Below are 14443 nucleotides of genomic sequence, written 5' to 3'. Positions count from 1 at the left end.
CAAACACTGCGGAAAGAGGAAGCAACATAAATGTATTTTCCAATTAATTTAATCCACCTGATAACAACCCATAAGAAAATGATCCTAATGAGGTCATTGAGCATCGTCTTCTTTGGCTCGACAAAATCAACAGTACAAAAAACTGCACATACAAATCCTGCTTTCAAGGGAGGAGTCGGTGTCCCACCCCTCGAGAGCCACTCCGCTTTCACAGAAAGCACTGTAGGACCAACACAAAGGTCGGGTATACTCATCCTGTTGTCCAATGTGTCTTCGTAGTAAGTTTCTTTCTTGTGTCAGGGCTTGATATCCTGAGACTCCAACACCCTGGCGAGCGTCTTCTTCACCCGCAAGGCGGTGAGGCGAGAGGCCGGCTTGTGCGACCAGCATTCCGACATCAGTTTTGCCATCTGATGTAAACACTGAAGAAGAAAATCAGCCGTAAAATATGGCTCCCATTTTAGTGTTTGTGTTGTCACTGTGCACAAATACCTCATCGGTAGCCCACCGGTTGGCAAACGCCGGCCTTTGCTGCTTGACGCAGACCACCTTCTCCATGTCGTCATAGGAGGGGTCGGAGGGCACCAGGTCGTAATACGGGAGCTGGTAGTCCTCCACGATGCCTTTGCGTGTCACACACCCAACAATTATCACGTGACGAATAAAAGACATTAAATCTTTGAAAGGTTACCTGCCGAGATGCAGCGGCGAGCCATCTCCCACATGATTAGGCCGAAGCTGTACATGTCGGCCATGATGAAGGACTGGAAGTGGCTCCTGTTCAAGGTCTCATCCAGGACCTCTGGAGGCATGTAGCGCTTGGTGCCCACCCGCAGATTGGGCGGCACGTCCACCTCGTTGGTGTCGCTGGCGGAGGAGAAGAGAAAAAGGGAGCTTAAGCGCCGTATTCCACTGAGGTCGGAAAGTCGTGCTTCGACAGACTTTCCAATTGGTCGGAATATGTCACATTTATGTTCGGAATTATTCATACTTGTCGCATGTTCAAATGTATAGTAAGGCGTGTTTAAAAAAAAAATGACTATGTATAGTAAGGCTTTTTTTTAGTTTTTTTTTTAATGACCATGTAAAGTAAAGCGCTGATTTATTTATTAATTTTAAACAACCATGTATCATAACATTTAAAAACAAAAAAGACCATGTATAGTAAGGCATTTTTCTTTTAAGGATGCATCATAACATTTTTTTTTAAAAAGACCATCTATAGTAAGGCGTGTTTAAAAAAAAAAAAAAAAAAAAAGACTGTATATTAAGGCTTTTTTTTTTTTTATTAATGACCATGTACAGTAAAGCGCTGATTTATTTATTAATTTTAAACAACCATGTATCATAACATTGAAAAAAAAAAAAAAAAAAAAAGACCATGTATAGTAAGGTATTTTTTTAAATGACCATGTACAGTAAGGTGCTTATTGATTTTTTTTTTAAACAACCATGTATCATAATTTTTTTTTTTTTTTTTTTTAAAAGACCATGTATAGTAAGGCGTGTTTAAAAAATAAATCAATAAATAAATAAAAATAAATTTAAAAAAAGACTGAATAGTAAGGCATTTTTTTAAATGACCATGTACAGTAAGGCGCTTATTTTTTTGAACAACCATGTATCATAACATTTTTAAAAAAAGACCATCTATAGTAAGGCGAGTTTAAAAAAAAAAATTACTATGTATAGTAAGGTTTTTTTTTTTTTTTTAATGACCATGTACAGTAAAGCGCTGATTTATTTATTAATTTTAAACAACCATGTATCATAACATTTAAAAAAAAAAAAAGACCATGTATAGTAAGGCAATTTTTTTTTTAAGGATGCATCATAACATTTTTTTAAAAAGACCATCTATAGTAAGGCGTGTTTAAAAAAAAAAAAAAAAAAGACTATGTATAGTAAGGCATTTTTTTTAAATGACCATGTAAAGTAAGGCGCTTATTATTATATTTTTAAAACAACCATGTATCATAACATTTTTTTTTAAAAAGACTTTGTATGGTAAGGCGTTAAAAAAAAAAAAAAAAAAAAAAAAAAGACCATGTATAGTAAGGCATTTTTTTTTAAATAACCATGTACAGTCAGGCGCTTATTTTTTTAAACAACCATGTATCATAACATTTTTTTAAAAAGACCATCTATGACCATGTACAGTAAGGCGCTGATTTATTTATTTATTTGAAACAACCATGTATCATAACATTGAAAATTTTTTTTTAAAAAGACCATGTATAGTAAGGCATTTTTTTAAATGACCATGTACAGTAAGGCGCTTATTGATTTTTTTTTAAACAACCATGTATCATAACATTTTTTTTTAAAAAGACTTTGTATGGTAAGGCGTTAAAAAAAAAAAAAAAAAAAAAAAGACCATGTATAGTAAGGCATTTTTTTTAAATAACCATGTACAGTCAGGCGCTTATTTTTTTAAACAACCATGTATCATAACATTTTTTTAAAAAGACTAAGTATAGTAAGGCGTGTTTAAAAAAAAAAAAAAAAAAAAAGACTGTATATTAAGGCTTTTTTTTTTTTTTATTAATGACCATGTACAGTAAAGCGCTGATTTATTTATTAATTTTAAACAACCATGTATCATAACATTGAAAAAAAATTTAAAAAAAAAAAGACCATGTATAGTAAGGTATTTTTTTAAATGACCATGTACAGTAAGGCGCTTATTGATTTTTTTTTAAACAACCATGTATCATAAATTTTTTTTTTTTTTTTTTTTAAAGACCATGTATAGTAAGGCGTGTTTAAAAAATAAATAAATAAATAAAAATACATTTTTAAAAAAAGACTATGAATAGTAAGGCATTTTTTTAAACGACCATGTACAGTAAGGCGCTTATTTATTTTTTTAAACAACCATGTATCATAACATTTTTTTAAAAAGACTAAGTATAGTAAGGCGTGTTTAAAAAAAAAAAAAAAAAAAAAAGACTATGTATATATAGTAAGGCATTTTTTTAAATGACCATGTACAGTAAGGCGCTTATTTATTTTTTTAAACAACCATGTATCATAACATTTTTTTAAAAAAAGACCATCTATAGTAAGGCATTTTTTTAAATGACCATGTACAGTAAGGCGCTTATTTATTTTTTTAAAACAACCATGTATCATAACATTTTTTAAAAAAGACCATGTATAGTAAGGCGTTTTTAAAAAAATACATAAATAAAAAAAAAAAAAAAAAACAACAACCATGTATCATAACATTTTTAAAAAAAAGACCATCTATAGTAAGGCGAGTTTAAAAAAAAAAAATACTATGTATAGTAAGGCTTTTTTTTTTTTTTAATGACCATGTACAGTAAAGCGCTGATTTATTTATTAATTTTAAACAACCATGTATCATAACATTTAAAAAAAAAAAAGACCATGTATAGTAAGGCATTTTTTTAAATTACCATGTACAGTAAGGCGCTTATTTATTTTTTTGAACAACCATGTATCATAACATTTTTAAAAAAAGACCATCTATGGTAAGGCGAGTTTTAAAAAAAAATTACTATGTATAGTAAGGTTTTTCTTTTTTTTTTTAATGACCATGTACAGTAAAGCGCTGATTTATTTATTAATTTTAAACAACCATGTATCATAACATTTAAAAAAAAAAAAGACCATGTATAGTGAGGCATTTTTTTTTAAGGATCCATCATAACATTTTTTTTAAAAGACCATCTATAGTAAGGCGTGTTTAAAAAAAAAAAAAAAAAAAAAAAAAAAAGACTATGTATAGTAAGGCATTTTTTTAAATGACCATGTACAGTAAGTCGCTTGTTTATTTATTTATTTTTAAAACAACCATGTATCATAACATTTTGAAAAAAAGACCATGTATAGTAAGGCGTTTAAAAAAAAAAAAAAAAAAAAAAAGACCATCTATAGTCAGGCGTGTTTAAAAAATAAATCAATAAATAAATAAAAATAAATTTAAAAAAAGACTGGCATAAGGCATTTTTTTAAATGACCATGTACAGTAAGGCGCTTATTTATTTATTTTTAAACAACCATGTAACATAACATTTTTTTTTTTTTTTTAAAAGACCATGTATAGTAAGGCGTGTTTAAAAAATAAATCAATAAATAAATAAAAATAAATTTAAAAAAAGACTGGCATAAGGCATTTTTTTAAATGACCATGTACAGTAAGGCGCTTATTTATTTTTTTAAACAACCATGTATCATAACATGTATAAAAAAAAAATAATTAAAAAAAGACTATGTATAGTAAGGCATTTTTTTTTTTAATGATGCATCATAACATTTTTTTAAAAAGACCATCTATAGTAAGGCGTGTTTATAAAAAAAATAAATAAATAAAAAAAAAAAAAAAAAAAAAAAAAAAAGACTATGTATAGTAAGGCATTTTTTTAAATGACCATGTACAGTAAGTCGCTTGTTTATTTATTTATTTTTAAAACAACCATGTATCATAACATTTTGAAAAAAAGACTATGTATAGTAAGGCTTTTTTTTTTTTTAATGACCATGTACAGTAAAGCGCTGATTTATTTATTAATTTTAGACAACCATGTATCATAACATTTAAAAAAAAAAAAAAAAAGACCATGTATAGTAAGGCATTTTTTTAAATGACCATGTACAGTAAGGCGCTTATTTATTTTTTTAAACAACCATGTATCATAACATTTTTTTAAAAAGACTAAGTATAGTAAGGCGTGTTGAAAAAAACAAAAAAAAAGACTATGTATAGTAAGGCATTTTTTTTAAATGACCATGTACAGTAAGCTTATTATTTTTTTTTTTTTTATAACAACCATGTATCATAACATTTAAAAAAAAAAGAAAAAAAAAAAAGACAATCTATAGTTAGGCGTGTTAAAAAAAAAAAAAAAAAAAAAGACTATGTATAGTAAGGCATTTTTTTTAATGATGCATCATAACATTTTTTTTAAAAAGACCATCTATAGTAAGCCGTGTTTTTAAAAAAAAAAAAAAAAAAAAAAAAAAAAAGACTATGTATAGTAAGGCATTTTTTTAAATGCCCATATACAGTAAGGCAATTATTTATTTATTTTTAAAACAACCATGTATCATAACATTTTTTTTTAAAAAGACTTTGTATGGTAAGGCGTTTAAAAAAAAAAAAAAAGACCATGTATAGTAAGGCATTTTTTTTAAATAACCATGTACAGTCAGGCGCTTATTTTTTTAAACAACCATGTATCATAACATTTTTTTAAAAAGACCATCTATAGTAAGGCGTGTTTAAAAAAAAAAAAAAAAAGACTGTGTATAGTAAGGCATTTTTTTTTTTTTAATGACCATGTACAGTAAGGCGCTGATTTATTTATTTATTTGAAACAACCATGTATCATAACTGAAAAAAAAAAAAAAAAAAAAGACCATGTATAGTAAGGCATTTTGTTAAATGACCATGTACAGTAAGGCGCTTATTGATTTTTTTTTAAACAACCATGTATCATAACATTTTTTTTTAAGAAAAAGACCATGTATAGTAAGGCATTTTTTTTTAAGGATGCATCATAACATTTTTTTAAAAAGACCATCTATAGTAAGGCGTGTTTAAAAAAAAAAAAAAAAAAAAAAAAAAAAAAAAAAAAAAAGACTATGTATATAGTAAGGCATTTTTTTAAATGACCATGTACAGTAAGTCGCTTGTTTATTTATTTTTAAAACAACCATGTATCATAACATTTTGAAAAAAAGACCATGTATAGTAAGGTGTTTTAAAAAAAAAAAAAAAAAAAAAAAAAAAAAGACCATCTATAGTCAGGCGTGTTTAAATAAAAAAAAATAAAAAAAAGACTATGTATAGTAAGGCTTTTTTTTTTTTAATGACCATGTACAGTAAAGCGCTGATTTATTTATTAATTTTAAACAACCATGTATCATAACATTTAAAAAAAAAAAAAAAAAAGACCATGTATAGTAAGGCATTTTTTTAAATGACCATGTACAGTAAGGCGCTTATTTATTTTTTTAAACAACCATGTATCATAACATTTTTTAAAAAAGACTAAGTATAGTAAGGCGTGTTGAAAAAAACAAAAAAAAAAGACTATGTATAGTAAGGCATTTTTTTTAAATGACCATGTACAGTAAGCTTATTATTATTATTTTTTTTTTATAACAACCATGTATCATAACATTTAAAAAAAAAAAAAGAAAAAAAAAAGACAATCTATAGTTAGGCGTGTTAAAAAAAAGAAAAAAAAAAGACTATGTATAGTAAGGCATTTTTTTTAATGATGCATCATAACATTTTTTTTAAAAAGACCATCTATAGTAAGGCGTGTTTAAAAAAAAAAAAAAAAAGACTATGTATAGTAAGGCATTTTTTTAAATGACCATGTACAGTAAGGCGCTCATTTATTTTTTTAAACAACCATGTATCATAACATTTTTTTAAAAAGACCATGTTTAGTCAGGCGTTTTTAAAAAATACATAAAAAAAATAAATAAAAAAAAGACCATCTATAGTAAGGCGTGTTTAAAAAAAAAAAAAAAAAGACTATGTATAGTAAGGCTTTTTTTTTTTTTAATGACCATGTACAGTAAGGCGCCGATTTATTTATTAATTTTAAACAACCATGTATCATAACATTTAAAAACAAAAAAAGACCATGTATAGTAAGGCATTTTTTTTTTTAATGACCATGTACAGTAAGGCGCTGATTTATTTATTTATTTGAAACAACCATGTATCATAACATTTTGAAAAAAAAAAAAAAAAAAAAAAGACTATGTATAGTAAGGCATTTTTTTAAATGACCATGTACAGTAAGGCGGTTATTTATTTATTTTTAAACAACCATGTAACATAACATTTTTTTTTTTTTAAAAGACCATGTATAGTAAGGCGTGTTTAAAAAATAAATCAATAAATAAATACAAATAAATTTAAAAAAAGACTGAATAGTAAGGCATTTTTTTAAATGACCATGTACAGTAAGGCTCTTATTTATTTTTTTAAACAACCATGTATCATAACATTTAGAAAAAGAAAAAAAACTGACTATGTATAGTAAGGCTTTTTTTTTATTTTTTTTAATGACCATGTACAGTAAAGCGCTGATTTATTTATTAATTTTAAACAACCATGTATCATAACATTTTTTTAAAAAAAAGACCATGTATAGTAAGGCGTGTTTAAAAAAAAAATCAATAAATAAATAAAAATAAATTTAAAAAAAGACTGAATAGTAAGGCATTTTTTTAAATTACCATGTACAGTAAGGCGCTTATTTATTTTTTTAAACAACCATGTATCATAACATTTAAAAAAAAAAAGACCATCTATAGTCAGGCATTTTTTTTAAATGACCATGTACAGTAAGGCGCTTATTTATTTTTTTGAACAACCATGTATCATAACATTTTTAAAAAAAAAGACCATCTATAGTAAGGCGAGTTTAAAAAAAAAATTACTATGTATAGTAAGGCTTTTTTTTTTTTAATGACCACGTACAGTAAAGCGCTGATTTATTTATTAATTTTAAACAACCATGTATCATAACATTTTTTTTTAAAGACTATGTATAGTAAGGCGTGTTTTAAAAAAAAAAAAAAAAAAAAAAAAAAAAAGACTGTATAGTAAGGCAATTTTTTTTTAATGATGCATCATAACATTTTTAAAAAAGACCATCTATATAGTAAGGCGTGTTTAAAAACAAAAACAAAAGAAAGACTATGTATAGTAAGGCATTTTTTTAAATGACCATGTACAGTAAGGCGCTTATTTATTTATTTTTTAAAACAACCATGTATCATAACATTTTTTTAAAAAGACTATATATAGTAAGGCGTGTTAAAAAAAAAAAAAGACTATGTATAGTAAGGCATTTTTTTTAAATGACCATGTACAGTCAGGCGCTTATTTATTTTTTTAAACAACCATGTATCATAAAATTTAAAAAAAAAAAAAGACCATGTATAGTAAGGCATTTTTTTAAATGACCATGTACAGTCAGGCGCTTATATATTTTTTTAAACAACCATGTATCATAACATTTTTAAAAAAAGACCATCTATAGTAAGGCGTGTTTAAAAAAAAAGACTGTGTATAGTAAGGCATTTTTTTTTTTTTAATGACCATGTACAGTAAGGCGCTGATTTATTTATTTATTTGAAACAACCATGTATCATAACATTGGAAAAAAAAAAAAAAAAGACCATGTATAGTAAGGCATTTTTTTAAATGACCATGTACAGTAAGGCGCTTATTTTTTATTTTTTTGAACAACCATGTATCATAACATTTTAAAAAAAAGACCATCTATAGTAAGGCGAGTTTAAAAAAAAAAAATTCCTATGTATAGTAAGGTTTTGTTTTTTTTTAATGACCATGTACAGTAAAGCGCTGATTTATTTATTAATTTTAAACAACCATGTATCATAACATTTTTAAAAAAAGACCATCTATAGTAAGGCGAGTTTAAAAAAAAATTACTATGTATAGTAAGGTTTTTTTTTTTTTTTTTAATGACCATGTACAGTAAAGCGCTGATTTATTTATTAATTTTAAACAACCATGTATCATAACATTTAAAAAAAAAAAAGACCATGTATAGTAAGGCATTTTTTTTAAGGATCCATCATAACATTTTTTTAAAAAGACCATCTATAGTAAGGCGTGTTTAAAAAAAAAAAAAAAAAGACTATGTATAGTAAGGCATTTTTTTAAATGACCATGTACAGTAAGTCGCTTGTTTATTTATTTATTTTTAAAACAACCATGTATCATAACATTTTGAAAAAAAGACCATGTATAGTAAGGCGTTTAAAAAAAAAAAAAAAAAAAAAAAAAAAAGACCATCTATAGTCAGGCGTGTTTAAAAAATAAATCAATCAATAAATAAAAATAAATTTAAAAAAAGACTGGCATAAGGCATTTTTTTAAATGACCATGTACAGTAAGGCGCTTATTTATTTATTTTTAAACAACCATGTAACATAACATTTTTTTTTTTTTTTAAAAGACCATGTATAGTAAGGCGTGTTTAAAAAATAAATCAATAAATAAATAAAAATAAATTTAAAAAAAGACTGGCATAAGGCATTTTTTTAAATGACCATGTACAGTAAGGCGCTTATTTATACCATGTATCATAACATGTATAAAAAAAAAAATTTAAAAAAAGACTATGTATAGTAAGGCATTTTTTTTTTTAATGATGCATCATAACATTTTTTTAAAAAGACCATCTATAGTAAGGCGTGTTTATAAAAACAAAAAAAAACAAAAAACAAAAAAGACTATGTATAGTAAGGCATTTTTTTAAATGACCATGTACAGTAAGTCGCTTGTTTATTTATTTATTTTTAAAACAACCATGTATCATAACATTTTGAAAAAAAGACTATGTATAGTAAGGCTTTTTTTTTTTTTTAATGACCATGTACAGTAAAGCGCTGATTTATTTATTAATTTTAAACAACCATGTATCATAACATTTAAAAAAAAAAAAAAAAGACCATGTATAGTAAGGCATTTTTTTAAATGACCATGTACAGTAAGGCGCTTATTTATTTTTTTAAACAACCATGTATCATAACATTTTTTTAAAAAGACTAAGTATAGTAAGGCATTTTTTTTAAATGACCATGTACAGTAAGCTTATTATTATATATTTTTTTTATAACAACCATGTATCATAACATTTAAAAAAAAAAGAAAAAAAAAAAGACAATCTATAGTTAGGCGTGTTAAAAAAAAAAAAAAAAAAAAAAAGACTATGTATAGTAAGGCATTTTTTTTAATGATGCATCATAACATTTTTTTTAAAAAGACCATCTATAGTAAGGCGTGTTTAAAAAAAAAAAAAAAAAAAAAAAAGACTATGTATAGTAAGGCATTTTTTTAAATGCCCATATACAGTAAGGCAATTATTTATTTATTTTTAAAACAACCATGTATCATAACATTTTTTTTTAAAAAGACTTTGTATGGTAAGGCGTTTAAAAAAAAAAAAAAGACCATGTATATTAAGGCATTTTTTTTAAATAATCATGTACAGTCAGGCGCTTATTTTTTTAAACAACCATGTATCATAACATTTTTTTAAAAAGACCATCTATAGTAAGGCGTGTTTAAAAAAAAAAAAAAAAAGACTGTGTATAGTAAGGCATTTTTTTTTTTTAATGACCATGTACAGTAAGGCGCTGATTTATTTATTTATTTGAAACAACCATGTATCATAACACTGAAAAAAAATAATAAAAAAAAAAGACCATGTATAGTAAGGCATTTTTTTAAATGACCATGTACAGTAAGGCGCTTATTGATTTTTTTTTAAACAACCATGTATCATAACATTTTTTTTTAAGAAAAAGACCATGTATAGTAAGGCATTTTTTTTTTAAGGATGCATCATAACATTTTTTTAAAAAGACCATCTATAGTAAGGCGTGTTTAAAAAAAAAAAAAAAAAAAAAAAAAGACTATGTATAGTAAGGCATTTTTTTAAATGACCATGTACAGTAAGTCGCTTGTTTATTTATTTTTAAAACAACCATGTATCATAACATTTTGAAAAAAAGACCATGTATAGCAAGGTGTTTTAAAAAAAAAAAAAAAAAAAAAAAGACCATCTATAGTCAGGCGTGTTTAAATTAAAAAAAAAAAAAAAAAGACTATGTATAGTAAGGCTTTTTTTTTTTTTAATGACCATGTACAGTAAAGCGCTGATTTATTTATTAATTTTAAACAACCATGTATCATAACATTAAAAAAAAAAAAAAAAAGACCATGTATAGTAAGGCATTTTTTTAAATGACCATGTACAATAAGGCGCTTATTTATTTTTTTAAACAACCATGTATCATAACATTTTTAAAAAAAGACTAAGTATAGTAAGGCGTGTTGAAAAAAACAAAAAAAAAAAGACTATGTATAGTAAGGCATTTTTTTTAAATGACCATGTACAGTAAGCTTATTATTATATTTTTTTTTTATAACAACCATGTATCATAACATTTAAAAAAAAAAAAAGAAAAAAAAAAGACAATCTATAGTTAGGCGTGTTAAAAAAAAGAAAAAAAAAAGACTATGTATAGTAAGGCATTTTTTTTAATGATGCATCATAACATTTTTTTTAAAAAGACCATCTATAGTAAGGCGTGTTTAAAAAAAAAAAAAAAAAAAAAAAAAAAAAAAGACTATGTAGAGTAAGGCATTTTTTTAAATGACCATGTACAGTAAGGCGCTTATTTATTTTTTTAAACAACCATGTATCATAACATTTTTTTAAAAAGACTAAGTATAGTAAGTCGTGTTTAAAAAAAAAAAATAAAAAATAAAAATAAAAAAAATAGACTATGTATAGTAAGGCATTTTTTTAAATGACCATGTACAGTAAGGCGCTTGTTTATTTTTTTTTTAAAACAACCATGTATCATAACATTTTTTTTAAAAAGACCATGTTAAGTCAGGCGTTTTTAAAAAATACATAAAAAAAAAAAAAAAAAAAAAAGACCATCTATAGTAAGGCGTGTTTAAAAAAAAAAAAAAAGACTATGTATAGTAAGGCTTTTTTTTTTTTAATGACCATGTACAGTAAGGCGCTGATTTATTTATTAATTTTAAACAACCATGTATCATAACATTTAAAAACAAAAAAAGACCATGTATAGTAAGGCATTTTTTTTTTTTTAATGACCATGTACAGTAAGGCGCTGATTTATTTATTTATTTGAAACAACCATGTATCATAACAATTAGAAAAAAAAAAAAAAAAAAAAAAAGACTATGTATAGTAAGACATTTTTTTAAATGACCATGTACAGTAAGGCGGTTATTTATTTATTTTTAAACAACCATGTATCATAACTTTTTTTTTTTTTAAAAGACCATGTATAGTAAGGCGTGTTTAAAAAATAAATAAATAAATAAATAAAAATAAATTTGAAAAAAGACTGAATAGTAAGGCATTTTTTAAATGACCATGTACAGTAAGGCGCTTATTTATTTTTTTAAACAACCATGTATCATAACATTTTTTTAAAAAGACTAAGTATAGTAAGGCGTGTAAAAAACAAAACAAAACACTATGTATATATAGTAAGGCATTATTTTAAATGACCATGTACAGTAAGGCTCTTATTTATTTTTTTAAACAACCATGTATCATAACATTAAAAAAAAAAAAAAAACTGACTATGTATAGTAAGGCTTTTTTTTTTTTTTTTTTTAATGACCATGTACAGTAAAGCGCTGATTTATTTATTAATTTTAAACAACCATGTATCATAACATTTAAAAAAAAAAAAAGACTATGTATAGGAAGGCATTTTTTTTAAATGACCATGTACAGTAAGGCGCTTATTATTATTATTTTTTTATAACAACCATGTATCATAACATTTAAAAAAAAGAAAGAAAAAAAGACCATCTATAGTAAGGCGTGTTTAAAAAAAAAAAAAAAAAAAAAAAGACTATGTATAGTAAGGCATTTTTTTTAAATGATCTTGTACAGAAAGGCGCTTGTTTATTTTTTTAAAACAACCATGTATCATAACATTTTTAAAAAAAGACCATGTATCGTAAGGCATTTTTAAAAAATACATAAATAAAAAAAAATTAATAAATAAATAAAAAAGACCATCTATAGTCAAGCGTGTTTAAATATTAATAAAAAAAAAGACTATGTATAGTAAGGCTTTTTTTTTTTTTTTAATGACCATGTACAGTAAAGCGCTGATTTATTTATTAATTTTAAACAACCATGTATCATAACATTTTTTTAAAAAAAGACCATGTATAGTAAGGCATTTTTTTTAAATTACCATGTACATTAAGGCGCTTATTTATTTTTTTAAACAACCATGTATCATAAATTTTTTTTTTTAAAAAGACCATCTATAGTAAGGCATTTTTTAAAATGACCATTAACAGTAAGGCGCTTATTTATTTTTTTAAACAACCATGTATCATAACATTTTTAAAAAAAAGACTATGTATAGTAAGGCGTGTTTAAAAAAAAAAAGAAAAAAAAAAAAAAAAGACTATGTATAGTAAGGCATTTTTTTAAATGACCATGTACAGTAAGGCGCTTATTTATTTTTTTAAACAACCATGTATCATAACATTTTTAAAAAAAAGACCATCTATAGTAAGGCGTGTTTAAATAAAAAAAATAAATAAATAAAAAAAAGACTATGTATAGTAAGGCTTTTTTTTTTTTTTAATGACCATGTACAGTAAAGCGCTGATTTATTTATTAATTTTAAACAACCATGTATCATAACATTTTTTTAAAAAAAGACCATGTATAGTAAGGCATTTTTTTTAAATTACCATGTACATTAAGGCGCTTATTTATTTTTTTAAACAACCATGTATCATAAAATTTTTTTTTTAAAAAGACCATCTATAGTAAGGCATTTTTTAAAATGACCATTAACAGTAAGGCGCTTATTTATTTTTTTAAACAACCATGTATCATAACATTTAAAAAAAAAAGACTATGTATAGTAAGGCGTGTTTAAAAAAAAAAAGAAAAAAAAAAAAAAAGACTATGTATAGTAAGGCTTTTTTTTTTTTTTTTTAATGACCATGTACAGTAAAGCGCTGATTTATTTATTAATTTTAAACAACCATGTATCATAACATTTAAAAAAAAAAAGACCATGTATCGTAAGGCATTTTTTTAAATGACCATGTACAGTAAGGCGCTTATTTATTTTTTTAAACAACCATGTATCATAACATTTTTTTTTTAAAAACACCATCTATAGTAAGGCATTTTTTTAAATGACCCTTAACAGTAAGGCGCTTATTTAATTTTTTAAACAACCATGTATCATAACATTTTTTAAAGAAGACCATCTATAGTAAGGCATTTTTTTTTAAATGACCATGTACAGTAAGGCGCTTATTTTTTTTTTTAAACAACCATGTATCATAACATTTTTTTTAAAAAGACGATCTATAGTAAGGCGTGTTCAAAAAAAAAAAAACATGATTATGTATAGTAAGCCTTTTTTTTTTAATGGCCATGTACAGTAAAGCGCTGATTTATTTATTAATTTTAAACAACCATGTATCATAACATTTTAAAAAAAAAAAGACCATGTATAGTAAGGCATTTTTTTAAATTACCATGTACAGTAAGGCGCTTATTTATTTTTTTAAACAACCATGTATCATAACATTTAAAAAAAAAAAAGACCATCTATAGTCAGGCATTTTTTTTAAATGACCATGTACAGTAAGGCGCTTATTTATTTTTTTGAACAACCATGTATCATAACATTTTTAAAAAAAAGACCATCTATAGTAAGGCGAGTTTAAAAAAAAAATTACTATGTATAGTAAGGCTTTTTTTTTTTTTAATGACCACGTACAGTAAAGCGCTGATTTATTTATTAATTTTAAACAACCATGTATCATAACATTTTTTTTAAAGACTATGTATAGTAAGGCGTGTTTATAAAAAAAAAA

General features: G+C 24.7%; 1 protein-coding gene across 1 annotated transcript in view; it reads right to left on the bottom strand.

The window, feature by feature from the left end:
• Positions 1 to 192: 192 nt before the first annotated feature.
• Positions 193 to 14443, bottom strand: part of bmpr1bb (bone morphogenetic protein receptor, type IBb) — a 69068-nt gene continuing 54817 nt past the window's right edge. The window contains exons 11-13 of the mRNA XM_077496820.1: positions 692 to 867; positions 493 to 623; positions 193 to 422 (exon numbers count right to left, since the gene is read on the bottom strand). Coding sequence (XP_077352946.1) covers positions 297 to 422; positions 493 to 623; positions 692 to 867 — 433 coding nt within the window. The 3' untranslated portion in view covers positions 193 to 296. The remainder of the gene's footprint in view (positions 423 to 492; positions 624 to 691; positions 868 to 14443) is intronic.

The sequence above is a fragment of the Festucalex cinctus genome, chromosome 15, assembly GCF_051991245.1.
Source record: "Festucalex cinctus isolate MCC-2025b chromosome 15, RoL_Fcin_1.0, whole genome shotgun sequence".
In the NCBI taxonomy this organism is placed as follows: domain Eukaryota; kingdom Metazoa; phylum Chordata; class Actinopteri; order Syngnathiformes; family Syngnathidae; genus Festucalex; species Festucalex cinctus.
This window is presented reverse-complemented; position numbering and strand designations above follow the sequence as displayed.